This window comes from Hipposideros armiger, unplaced genomic scaffold, assembly GCF_001890085.2.
Source record: "Hipposideros armiger isolate ML-2016 unplaced genomic scaffold, ASM189008v1 scaffold_1367, whole genome shotgun sequence".
Classification (NCBI taxonomy): domain Eukaryota; kingdom Metazoa; phylum Chordata; class Mammalia; order Chiroptera; family Hipposideridae; genus Hipposideros; species Hipposideros armiger.
This window is the reverse complement of record NW_017732717.1, coordinates 187,813-201,571: the sequence shown is the minus strand read 5'-3', so window position 1 is coordinate 201,571 and position 13,759 is coordinate 187,813. Positions and strand designations below refer to the sequence as shown.

Genomic DNA, 13,759 nt, shown 5'->3' with positions numbered 1-13,759 from the left:
TTATGCCACTATTCACGTATCAGAGAGCTGATGATTCCCTATGTTTGTCCTTGACCCTCAGCTCAAATGTTTAACTTGTTGTACTTCTGAGACTTGAGACACAGATATGAAACCCAAGTGAAATCAGACTTTCTGAAAATTTTATTTGTTAGGGAGAACATGGATGGTGGTAAATCAATGAGGCAAGAGGTCTAAAGAAGGAACCTTTCCCCATCTGATACAAGCTCTGTAAGAGCAGCCCTCTGTCACTAAGAACACACACGTGAGGATGGGTGAAGGACAGGTGAGTTGCAAGAGGAGGATTGTCCTGATGGAGAGAAACAGAAGATACCTTCTTTCCCATCCAAGTCCACTCAGCTAGCATTTTCCATCACGTAGAAACCTAATTTTCCCATGAGATTTCCTAAAGGAAGAGTCAGAATAAACATTACATTACATAATAGAATGTCAGAGCTACAAAAATACTTTAAAGATGGCCTTATCTAGCACCCTTATTTTATATTTGAGGAAACTGAGAGCCAGAGCATAAGGGGGAATTGACAACCAAAGTCAAGTTCTTGGATTTCCTACCCAGTTACCCTTTTAGGATTCTAAGATGTCACTGAAGATATTATGATCTATGCTACAGTCACTTTCAAAATGGGTTATTGAATTGGTCCTGAGCTTGTGATGGGTGAGGCATATCAACCCTCATCTTATCTGTCAATACGTACACACTTTGGCGAATTACTTATTAGTTTTGATGACCTGTCATTTTTCCGTTCATAAAATTACAAAATAATTACTGGGATGAAGTCTCCAGTCTGATGCCATGGGAATAATTTTCCTCCTTGTGAACTGCACTGGCTTATCCAGAGGTCAAAACTGAAGTCATGGTTTTGCGAGACCGCTATGTCTTGTCACAGAATCATGTCTCGTAAATCCAAAAACTCTAAACTCTCCTTCTTAGTGAAAGGACCCACATTTGCTGTCACCTCCTAGCTCGGAGTTTCAGATACATCAGAGGTTGACTATATCTAAGAAAAGGCAAAGCCAGAATTTGTCTTAAAAACCAAAGAATTTCAGGACTTGAAGGGATATTTGAAGCTTCCAATGAAAGTCCATCCATCACTTGGTATATAGGGATGCAAGGAAGAAAGGACCTAACAAGCACGCCTGCACACAGTGAGTCTACTCACTGCTCCAGTGAGTTTTAGATGACCAAATGCTTTTCTGAGGAGGGACTTGTTATTATCTGTGCAAATTCCCAACATCAACGCTGACAGAGGAAAGGTAGATAATAATTGCTGTGGCCTAAGCTTGTCCATTGTTCTTTCCTTTTCTCCAAATCATACTCACAAGCTCTCAATGCACAAGAGGCAGGGGTTTTCATAGGTGACTTCATTGGTGCCACAGATGGGTTGATGTGTCCCATGGCAGGGGTTTATTGTTCCTCTGAACCAACGCAAGTCCACTTTTTTATATGGACATTTCACCTGAAATTCAGTTGAAAGGAATGATATAATTAGACTCACACTCACAGGTGGGTAGGTCACCTCTGGACTATATTAGGAAAATCTAAACACAGCCAGGATCATAGCCCAGTCTCACAAAAGCTCTCACAGCTCCCCCCTCCACAAAGCAATGGAACCAGAAGCTATGTATACCCATCTGATAACAACACAATGCCAGGATCTCCTGACAGCAATAGAGAACAGAGGCCTGCTATGCTAGAGCAGGAATAGGAAGACTGGATGAACAGAATCCATTGGGGAAATTTAGCTTCTTTCTCAATCTCCTTTGTTCCCAGACTATTAGCTCTGGGAATATTCTTCGAGATTTTCTATGCCAACTCAGCCAAGGAAACTAAAGCCCCATAATTGGAAAAAGATGTTTCATTGAAATCCATGTGCCTTGATTTAAAATATTTATTACATTTCATCCACTCTAAAAACTCCAAGCCAACTCTTATTTTGAAGTTTTGAAATGTGAGGTCATTGAAAAGAACTCCCTGATTTTGTAGGGAAAACTGAAAACAAAGAAAGGGACATGTGTCATCAGGGATTAGAACACATGTCTGCTTGCAAGGCTGGTGTCAGTGGTGGCTTGAAGCAGTGACTCTGGGATGGTGGAGCTTGACGACAGCGGTCTCACGGGCTCTATGAGTGCCATACGACAGATAAAGCACCTCTGATACAAGGTGGAAGAGAGTTTTGGCTGAGTATTTAGAGAAAGAGGACTCATATTTGAGCTTAGAAACTCTTCTTCCCACTGTCCTTATTTATCTACCACCACCATCATGGCCAGGCCACCGTGATTTACCCTCTGTATATCTGTCACCCAACTAGCCCCCCCATTGTCTCTATTCCCCATGTCCACTAATCTCCATAATTTAAATATCCATTGAATCATGTTGTTCCATTGATCCTTTGCACCTCATTTCACATAAAAAATGTCCTCAGTATGAAATAGAAGCCCTCATGTGAGCTGGACCCTCCCCACTCTTCCAAGCTTGCTGTATACTACCTTGCTCTTTGCCTTTTTAGTTATTTCCGCCCCCTCCCCCACCACCCCCCAATTGCTCCATGTTCCCTCCATCTTTGGTCTTCTGGTTTGTCATGACCATCCCACCAAACACATTTTTTCCTGAACCTAAATTCATTCTACCTTCAGCACTCAGGTTATATAACCCACTTGTTCAGCAATATTTCTCTAAATACAATCCCAACTCCCCATTCTTTCTTTTTATACCTCTAATCAGTGTGTAATAAGGCATTTGGATAATGATTTGGCTAATTACACATCCCAAAGAATTTGAAGCCCAGAAGGGTAAGGTCTGTACCTGATTAGATGAACCGTTGTGCGCCCAGCACAAATATTGGCACGCAGTCATTGCATAAACATTTGTAACTTGAAGCAAGAATAGTTAGCATCATTGTCTATAAATATAGCTCCATTTATTTCCCCGTCTTTCAAGTGGGATGTTTTCATCAGGTGAGGGTCCCACCTACTGCCGTAACTGCAGCATCTGTTGCATTCCCCTCTCTCTCTACGGTCCAGTCACACAGGTGTTCAATCAGCGACTCAAGTAGGTCAAGTCTCCCTCATTGCTCTCCACCTGGGTGGTGGTTTTTCCCCCCTTCGGGTCTCAGCTTAGATGTGCCCATGCCAGAGAGGCCATCACTGATCACACTGTTATAGTAGTATCTCTTTATTAGTAGTATCTAATAGTCGTCCCTTTCCCTTTTTTTCTGGCTATTTGTAAGCTTCATGAAAAAAAGGGGATATGCACAGGAGCTAAGTAAATATTCATTAAAGACAATAAGTAATGGTGAGTAAGTTAATTTTTATTTATGGATGGATAGGCAAGCGGATAACTCCTGCACGCAACTTTCTGGAGAGGAAAATGCTAAGACTGGATTCTATGAAACCAGAGTATAAATTCTGGACAAATTCTTTGGAGCTACAGCCTCTATCAGGTTCTACACTCTGATCTGTGTGTCCCTTGAAAGCCAAGCTGCCCTCATAATGCCTTTCTCACCTGTCAACTCATAGTTCACTTTTCAAAGGTCTATTCAGGGATTTCCTATTCCTTCACATTTTCCTCAACCTGTATCTCAGAGGTTGTGTTTCCTATTCAAAACTCACGTAAGCATGATCTGCATGCCTCAGAGCATTTCCGAGCATTTCCTTCTCCAAACTGTGAGCTCTTTGAGAGCAAAAACCGTGTGATGCCCAAGTCTGTGGGCTCTTCCGAGCCTGCCCTGCCCCCGACAGTCGCTCATGCATATCACCCAGACACTATGGAAGGTTCTCTAGTGTTTGCCTGACCACATCTCAGCTTGGTTTCCAGTTTGGATCACTCTACTCTGGGCTCCTATACCTGCAGTGTACCTGTCACATTAATATGAGTGGTCCTTAAAGAATGCCACAGATGACCTTGCTGCAGTACGGTTCTAAAAGAGCCACTCCAAGAAAAACTCAGATCAGATCCTCGGTCCCGGGAAATCTAATGGGAGCTTACCTTAATATTTCCGTGTGAGGGCCACCAGTGTCGAGGGCCTGAAACTAAAACATACTGAAAATAGTTACAGAATCTAGTGTCTGGAAAATCATATCTCAATCTGTTGGCAGAATAAAAGATTTCTAAATTATTACCAAGGGAGCTTGTAATAATTTCAAACATTATTTCATTTATACATGTATTCACTTATTTAAAAAAAAATGCAGAACAACTCTTCTACTCCTGATAGGTAATCAGCAGATGACTATATAGACACCTTACTGCTCTCATAAATGTTGCCAATCCAATAAACCAAATAACATTTTGATTAACAGGAATTAGCCTCGACTTGAGCAGATTCCAAACTGGCAGCCCAGATAAGTATCTGAAAGAAATTAAGAAATGCTAGAACTTTAAAGAGACTTTTTAGCCCAATCCCCACATTTTACAGAGAGGGGAAAGACACTCGCTTATGAAATGCCCAGGAATTCATGGCAGATATATGAAAAAATCAACTCTTCAGTCCTTGAGGCTAGGTGACTTTGTAACTCCCTACATGACTCTTCTCTAAAAGAGGACACCAAAGATAATGACCCACTCAAATATATGGCAAAGCATTTTAAAAAATACTGCGTTTTTGAGATATGCTGTGGTGTAGGCATATTGCCAATCACTTTCACATGTTATTATTCCCTCTGGTCCCCATGAGATGGGTCTCATAATCTGCATTAATAGATGGAAAAACTAAGGCCCCTGCCTATTGGTCCAGAGCTTCCCCCCCACACACACATTCCATTGTCTTTCTCCCTACAGATACGAAAACATAGGTATAGTAAAATGATACATTTAAATAAATAAATATGAACTTCAAAACATTCTATTTGAGATAACGTTAGAGCCCACAAATCAACCTTATTTGCCTGCTAGGACCCATCAAATTACTCACCAGAAGGTAACGCCCAATGTATCAGGATGAAGAACCAAAGTGAGTAGAGTACTGAGAAAGGCTTGGCCATTTTTCCTCCTGGTAATGTCTTTACAATGATGCTCTGAGATACTGTCTCAGGATGTTGCCCTCTAGTACAATCACCAAAGCAGAGATAATCAGGATATTAAGACCACCTTGGAAGTGAAAATCCGTTTCTAGTCTGCCCATTGTAAACTCTCTATCCGTCACTTGGGTAGTCTATTCCACCCTTCCCCAAGAACAAGTGCTCAGGAAAAGTTCAACCTTGGTTAGTAATAAATACAAGTATAGACCTCAGAGACAGACGTATGACTACTCAGAAGACAGAAGTAAATCAGAGGGTACTCTTTTGACATAATTGTATTATTTTATAGTATGGAGGTGTCTTGAAAAGGCAACTCCTTACCTGAAGATTCACCCGATTTTTTTTTTCTTTAAGAGCATACAAAAAAATGATGAGGCCACTGGAGGCTTCTAGACAACAAGAGCTTCTCACAGAGGAAGCCAGTCTGTACTTGCTCATGAAGCACAGACTATCTCTTTGGATTAAGACAAAGATTTCTAATACTCCAGGTACACTTGGCTGTGCTGACACTTTTCTGACAGGGAATGCGAGACTCTCTTGAAGCATCCTGAGTGAGTGCGTAGGAAGAAAAACCATCTCATGCCAACTCATGGGGGCCCCAGAGCTATTTTCATCCAGGCAGGAAAGAAAGAAGTCAGTGAGCAAATCCTCCTGTGGGATTGCCTTGCCTGTAGCAGCCTTTCCAACCCTAGAGAATGGCATATCTATGTTCCAGGGCCTGATCTAGGACCACACTGAACTCTCCCTGTCTTCCTAATGCTGCAGAACAGACCTGGTCCTCCTGGTGTCCTTTAGGTTTTTCTCTCTGCTCTGTAGCATTTGTCAAGGTAATTCACATGAACTCTTTGCTGATATGCCGTGATGAGACATGCTACCCGAGACGTTGAAATGTCTCCTTAATACTCCACTCCCCAGGATGGTTGGAGGTCCTTGGCACAATGTTCCAGAGCTGCCTACTCTGCCTGCTCCTGAGACCATCTAGGACACCATGTTTTTGTTAAGCACACCCCCATCTCTTCCTGACATCTTCCCTGGATTCCTTCAGGAATGGAGCAGTGCCAGTGGAAGATCCAACTACCCTAAAGCACAGTGCCAGGTGTCCACGCACTCCCCACCATGTGTGCCCCAGTTGACCCACCTCAGAAAGAAGAGGAAAGGAAGAGGGATGTGAAATGATTTTGTGGCTGGTGCCTCTCCGGTAACGAGCATATGTTAGTGCCTCAGGAAGGGATAGACTAGCTGCGTAGGAGGAGGCACTGAGGCATTGTGTGCTGGGCTGAGCAGATCCCTGGAGGCCAAACATTCAAGTTGACTGAACGCCAAACCTCAGCAGAAGGCATTGGGGAAGAAAGCACAGAGCTGCCTAGAAGCCTTGGGGGGTGGACAGGGCAGCCTGGGGCAGGCATTCCAAAGAGGCAACAGCATTAGAAACATGCCACAGTAGGAAAGAACACACAGAAAAAGCCTAGCATGTTCCACAACAATAATTTGTACCTTTGGCTGGAATGCAAAATATGGAAACAGCTGAGGAAGAGAGGAGGTTGCAGGGATGGGTGCGGTAATGGGTGCCATCTGCAGTGGTTCCAGCCTTGTTCCTGTATCAATCCCGAGCCTTTGCAGCTTGGCGACAGGGAAGATATGTTTTCCTCCTGTTATCTGAACCTCCAGTCTCTATCTTGCTTTCTGTAAAGAACAATTGTTCTGAGAAATTGTGGTACATATACACAATGGAATATTACTCAACCATAAAAAAGATGAAAATCTTGCCATTTGAGATGACATGAATGGACCTAGAAGATATTATGCTAATAAAATATTATGAAATAAGTCAGACAGAGAAAGACAAATATAATATGATCTCACTTATATGTGGAATCTAAAGAACAAAATAAACAAACAAACAAAACAGACACAGACTCATATATAGAGAGAACAAATTGGTGGTTACCAGAGGGGAGGGGTTTTGAGAAGCTGGGTGCAGGGACTAAGAAATGCAAATTAGTAGTTACAAGATAGTCACGAGGATGTAAAGTACAGCATAGAAAATATAATCAATAATGTTGCAACAACTATGTACAGTGCCAGGTAGGTACTAGACTAATCAGAGGGATCATAAATTATATCAATGTCTAACCACTATGTTGTGCACCTGAAACTAATGTAAAATAATGTTGAATGTCAACTATAACTGAAAAAAATAAATAATTAAAAAAACAATTGTTCTTATATCAAGCAAATACTTGTTAACTTTAGAAAATTAGAAAACCAGAAATATAAAACAAAAGAGATGTGAAATCTCAAATCCCAGAGATAACTGTTAAGTACATATTGAATTATATTATTCCAGTTTTTAAAAACTATATATATACATATACACACTCATAAATACATATATATGTTCTTATTGTCATATTCAAATTTTTGTAGTATATATACCTAGTTTTCTGCTCTTTTCTCTTAGAAATGTACTATGACATTTTCTTGATCTTTAAATATACTCATATTGAACATGAATTTAGATGCCTTGTGTCATATTTCATCACATATTTGGATAAATATTCTTCCATTGTTGCTCAATTAGGTTGATTCCAATATTCATTATTATTAACAATGCTGAATGAATAAATTTTTATTCACCTCAGTTATTTATGTCTTATTTCACTTTAATAACTGCCTAAAAATAAACCTACTGAAAACTTCCAGAAAGGACCTGGGTCACCTAGAAAATGAAAGGTGGTTTTCATCCAATTTGTGGGCTCTGTGCTTGTAACCTAACATGGAGCATTTTGAAAACACCCTTGTCACCTTCCTAAGTGAGTCATTTGCCTCCAAGATCAGAGAGGTAGAGGCACCCTGTTGTCTAGAAAGGATTCTGGACAGAATGAAAATGGAAGATCTAGTTACAATATTTAGTCAACTTGAAAAGTAATTTCTTCTCTCTGGACAAGATTTTCCCATCACAGGGTCATCAAACCTTCCTTAAAGGGCTCTTTGGAGGTTTAATTGAACTAACATTTAAACAGCTTGAGAAACTGCCTTATCCCCATTAGCTACCAATAAATGCTATTTATTTTGGCTCTTTCTTTGCCACAGTGACTGACATGGGCCTTGCAGGTTCAGAGGCGCAGTTACAGGCCATTACATGATTATTCACAGATGATGAGTGTGAAATTACTTCCCACCTGAGGAAAAATCATTTATATGTTTTTAACTTGGCTTTGTCAAAGATTCTGTTATGAGCTGAGCCTCACTGGTTAAGTGAGTTTCCGTAGGCCTTCTACCATCTGGCGTTCCGATTTGTCAGGAGTTGTGTGGAACGCTGACAATACAGCCGTGAAAAAGACTTACATCTTCCTCACCCTAATGGAGATTATATCATTAAACATATAATTACCCATGGAAGGCAGACTCAAGGAAGGAATTGCCAATATTTAAGCTTTCTGAATCTTGTGACATTCAGGTATTAATCATGGCCCCTGTGATTCTCATCCACGTCCGCCTTGAAAAATCAAACAATAAATTTCACAAATCCAATATATCAACTAGGTGAAAGTGAAACACATTATTCTAAGATAAAAAAACCTGCATATTATCATTATGTGGCACTCTTTAATAGATGCAAAAATAAGATAACAGAGGGAGGTCTGTAAACATTACTCAATCCTAAAGCACACAGAGGAAAAAGTAAAACATCATAGGAAAGAAATAAAGCTAAAATATCTTTAGCTTTTCCATACTCCCCCCAATTCCAGTTGAACTAATATTGGGAGAGGAGAATAAGTAAAATTAAGTTATCACACGTCCCTAAGAGAACCCTTAGTCTATGACATGCTCATCACCACCTGTCACATGCATGGCTTCACTCCAAAAGCAACAACCTGGGGCATTGTTCCTATTCCTAGGTATGAAAAAATTCTATTTACGTGCTCCATTATCACCTCAAACCAGCTCCTCACTCTATAGTCTACAGCAGACTTATCTCCTTGCAGGGATGCCAAAATCCCTCGCAGAGTTCAACCTAAGGCACCACTGTTTTCCAGAAGAAAGGAAAGTCTCAATTCCACTTCCCACACTACACACAACTTTCACAGTCTAGTCTAGCCCATTCTTTATCCTTCTGTATTTCCACCACAGTACTGAGCTGTCTTCCTTTAGGTCTCAACAGCTATTTCTCCATCACAGAAGAGCCACCACACAAACAATCAGCCCCACCACAGGCTGTAGGATAAAGTCTTTCCCTTTTCAGGGGTTGTATGGAAGCCACAGGTTAGCATTAGCCAGACCTGTATATTCTCCTGCTCTGTTTTTTGTTTGTTTTTAACTTTCATGGGAGTCACTTTGGTTAATGACATTATATAATTTGCGTGTGTACATTATAATTATACATCTGTATACCTACTGTGTGCCTCACCACCCGGAGTTCACTTTCCTTCCACTTCCATATGTTTGATCCCTTTACCTATGTACTTATGGACATTGGTCTCAGAGGAGCTGCTGTGAACTTGATCTCAAAGGCAAAGGAAACAAAAGCAAAAATAAATGAATGGGACTACATCAAGTTAAAAAACTTCTGCACATCAAAAGAAATCATCCACAAAACATAAAGGCAACCAACCAAATGGGAGAAGATATTTGCAAATGTTACTTCCAATAAGTGACTATCATCCTGCTCTTTTCTTTCTTTTGTTCTTTTTTTTAATGACTTTAATGTTCCCCTCAGCTTGGCTAAACTTTAAACAGGCTTCTCTCTGACTCCAGGCCCCTCTTGACCTCCCTTATCTTCCACCATTTGCTTGAGAAAACTTGCAATAGTAAATTATATCTCTTTCCCTTGGAGATGTAAATCTTTTTAGAAGCCTCTTGCCAGTTTTATAATCCAGCAAGGTCTTTCTCAAGGACCTAGGAACCATTCCTGGAATGGACCCATCAAGGAACATAGTGCAGATTATTTCCTAGGTTCTGTGGAAGGGCAGGAACTTAACTTGTTAAGGGCACTTTGCTCCAAGTTGCAAAACTACCTCCTTTCATAAAGATATGTAAAGTTTATTTTTCTTTAGATAAAGCCACTTAACTAGCACAGATGGCCTATGACTTCTCCCTCACCACCTCCAGCACTTTCCCACCAACTCATCCCAGACCTTAAAAGCCCTCCTTCTTTTTGCTGTAGAGTTGAGTTCAGACAAGTTCTGGCCTCTATCCCCTAGTACAACAGCCTTGAATCAAGTCTTCCTTGCCTACTTTCTCCAACGTTGTTTTGTTTTGACAAGATCATCTCACATGCCAAGTAAAACGAGTTTTCTTATCTCTTCTGTTTGGATAGAATCACTGGTTTTCGTTGTTGTTATTTCCTATTCTTCTTTTTGTGAAGACCAGTGTTCAATCTTGTAGAACTCAACTGTCATCCTTCCTACCTTTCAGAGGTGCAATTCCTCTGGCACAAAATGGAACCACTATTTTATAACCTGATTTCTTTCCTAAATTGTCCACTTACACTTCTCTGTAGTTCTGAGCTCCGCACTGAACTATGCACTCACTGGCTGGCGGGTCCCCACTGGTAACTCCCAGCAGCTACAGCCTGGCCCTTAGCATTAAAGAGCTGGAACTGAGATAGGCCACTCTGCCCTTTTACTGCCCTAACCCTTCATTCTCCCTCAAAACCACCACCCCTGGCTGTACAGATGTACATGCATTTCTTTACTAAAAGGGAGAAGGGAGGGAAAGCTTTAAATGGAATGGCTGAGAAGGGGGAAAAGGAAAAAGCTATAACACAGAGATGGGTTTCCTGAGAGAGTAGAAGGAAATAAACTAAGTCCTTCAGGCGAGGCCCTGGTGGTGAGCTCACCCAGTGTCTGATCAGATTCCTCTTCCTTCAGGTTTATGTCCCTTTTCAAAGGCTGATTTGTTTCTCTCCATTTCATTCTGGGACAACAAACCCTGCCTACAACATCTTATACAGTGTCAGGAAGGAGAGGTTTGACAATCTAAACCTTGGTGGGAGCCCAGGTTAGGGTGGACCCTCTGGATTAACTCTTCTTTGCTACGTTCTGATCAGTGAAGATATCCCCCTTTCTTTTCATGGTTGTACCTGACACAAAAGTGTGAGCACACACACACAGACACATGCTCAACATTGCCCAAATTAAGCATTGATTCTCAGCACAGTACAGTGCAAGTTTTTCAAATAGCATATTGTGATTCTTTAGTGGGTTGTAAGATTTATTTTATTACCACCATTTTTAAATAAAGTATAATAAAACAGAGTAAAGTAAAAAATAGTAGAATAAAATAAAAATTACAATGCAACTTAAATAGTGTGTGTATTTCTAGGTGGTGAGTAAAATACTTTTTTTTTTTTTTTTACTGTAGTTCATAGTCAAGAAAGTTTCAAAGTCTCTAGATCAAACCTACAAGTAAGGAAACAAGAATTTGCTATCTACAAGCTGTGAGCCTCTCACAAGGAGAAAATATGTTTATTTTCTTTCACGTTTTGAGAAGGAACCCTTTCAGGTTTGCCAGAATAATAAAGGAACCAAATATTCCTACATAAAATAGTCTATTAGTTTTATCTGTAATATATTTGGAAAGGCCATTTTAGTGAGGACTTAAATTCTTGGATAAGAACTCTTGGTCTCCTGATGCTCCAAACAGAAGAATGAAAAGAGATGTTCTCTTCTTCTTTTACCTTCCGTTTTATTTCTTTTTCCTGATATCTGTGGGAATACTACCCTAAGTGTAGTTGTGCATTTCCTCATCTAGAAACATTCCTGTCTATTGGCTTGGATTTCCCTATGTGACTTACCTCTAAAAATGCTAATATCCATGAAGGCAGAAATTGTTTTGGGCATCACGGGATCCCCAGAACCTCGCACAGGATCTGGCGATAGTGGGCGATAAATTACAATCACTGAAACTGAGTTTCATCCTTTCTTTCCATTGCTTTCTGGGCATCAACCTCTTACCATATCTCACTAAGGCCAACCACCAGTCTAAACTCCCAACCCCTGCCAAATAGTAGTTGATATATATATATATATATATATATATATATATATTACATCTGCAAAAGGTACATAGATAATGAAACATATGGAAGACTGGAAGATGGCGGCACTCTCAGAGAGTACCCTTGCTTTGGCCAGTCCTTTGCACAGTAGATTACTAATGGTCCTATAACTGTGCTGAAGATTAATCCAATAAAAATTGATGTCAGACATTGTTATTAAGTATAATTCAACAATTTGGAGGATGTTCTTCCAAAATACTTAAAAAGAAGGAGATATGTGGAAGGGGGCATTTGGATACATTTTATAAAAATGTATTTTCAATAATGAGAGACATGTTTTCTTAAGAAAGAGTACAAACTCAAACTGTAGGCTCAAAAGTGTAGAGGAGTATTGCCTATCTTAAATTTAAAAATTTTTGGTTTATGCTTACATGACTTCATATTTTAATAATATGGCCTAAAATTTGTCTTTTCTTTCTCTTCAGATTTGCACCTCAGCTGATAAATATTAGTAATTATAATTTATTCATATTTATATAAAATAGAATTATTTATATTACATATTATAGAGTAGATTTACTTATATTACTTGTTTTAAAAATATATGTAATTATGTAAAACTTTTAAATTTTTATTTTTTAGTCTATAAATTGAAAGAGTAACTTTACTTATATTAACTGTTTTGGTCTAACCAAATTTTCCCAGTATTTAAACACTTTTTTCTAAAAATATAGTAGCCATTCTATTCCTTTAATGACACCACATCTTTATTATTAATTATTTTATCAACATATAGTTGCTATCTTTACTTCGCTCACTACTTGTAAGTTGAAAAATATTTATTTGATATTAACCTTAAATCTGTACTTTCCTAAGGCCCACAGGAGTATAGTGGTTGTGAAATATTTTATTTATACTATATGCATGTGATGAAATCAAACAATGTGAATATCAAGAGTTGATTAAATAAAAAATATAATTACATGTTATATTTTAGTACTTGAGGTTTCACTTTACTTGTCAATTTTGTTTTGGTTCCTATTATGGACTGAATTATGTACCCTTAAAATTCATATGTTGAGACCCTAACCCCTAATACCTCAGAATATAACTGTTTTTAGAGATAGGGTCTTTAAACAGGTAACTAAGGTTAAATGTGGTCATTGGTTGGACCCTAATCTTATGTGACTGGTGTCTTATAAAAGAGGAGATTAGTAAACAGTCACAGAGGAAAATCCACGTGAAGCCATAGCAGGATGGCCACCTCCAAGCAGAAGAGAGAGCCCTCAGAAGAAATTTATATCTATCACCTCACCTGTCCCAGCTACCTTGAATTTTCCTCAGGCCTTTTCAGTGACTTCACCATTTAATCAGGTCATATTGTTTTTAATCTCTTCCCCAACATGATCAACTCAGTTTTCTTTACATGGTGATAACCTAAAATATACCTTAACCCTGGTCTGTTCTGATCAGCTTATTGTATTGTGGATTCTCACTCTATCTTTCTTCAAATCTGAATTTCCCACTTTTCATTAGTGTAGCAAAAGTTAACAAGGTTAACAGTCAGATCCACCCTCTGACACGTTTACTTAATAAATTTGAGTCTTTTGAAAATGGGATGCCATGAGCAGATTTTCTTCCACTGGTGTGTGTATAATCTCTCTGCCTCCACCTCGAGTAGAAATAGAGGCAATCCTTCCATGTGACTTATAGTTCAGGGAA

General features: G+C 39.4%; 1 protein-coding gene across 1 annotated transcript; it reads right to left on the bottom strand.

Moving 5' to 3' along the window:
* Nucleotides 1–357: 357 nt before the first annotated feature.
* Nucleotides 358–4,998, bottom strand: SPINK14 (serine peptidase inhibitor Kazal type 14 (putative)). Its single transcript, XM_019633653.1, has 4 exons — nt 4,929–4,998; nt 4,004–4,047; nt 1,339–1,475; nt 358–403 (listed from the first exon to the last, which is right to left on the bottom strand). The coding sequence occupies exons 1-4, from the start codon at nt 4,996–4,998 to the stop codon at nt 358–360; spliced, it is 297 nt and encodes a 98-aa protein (XP_019489198.1).
* Between the last annotated feature and the right edge of the window lie 8,761 nt (nt 4,999–13,759).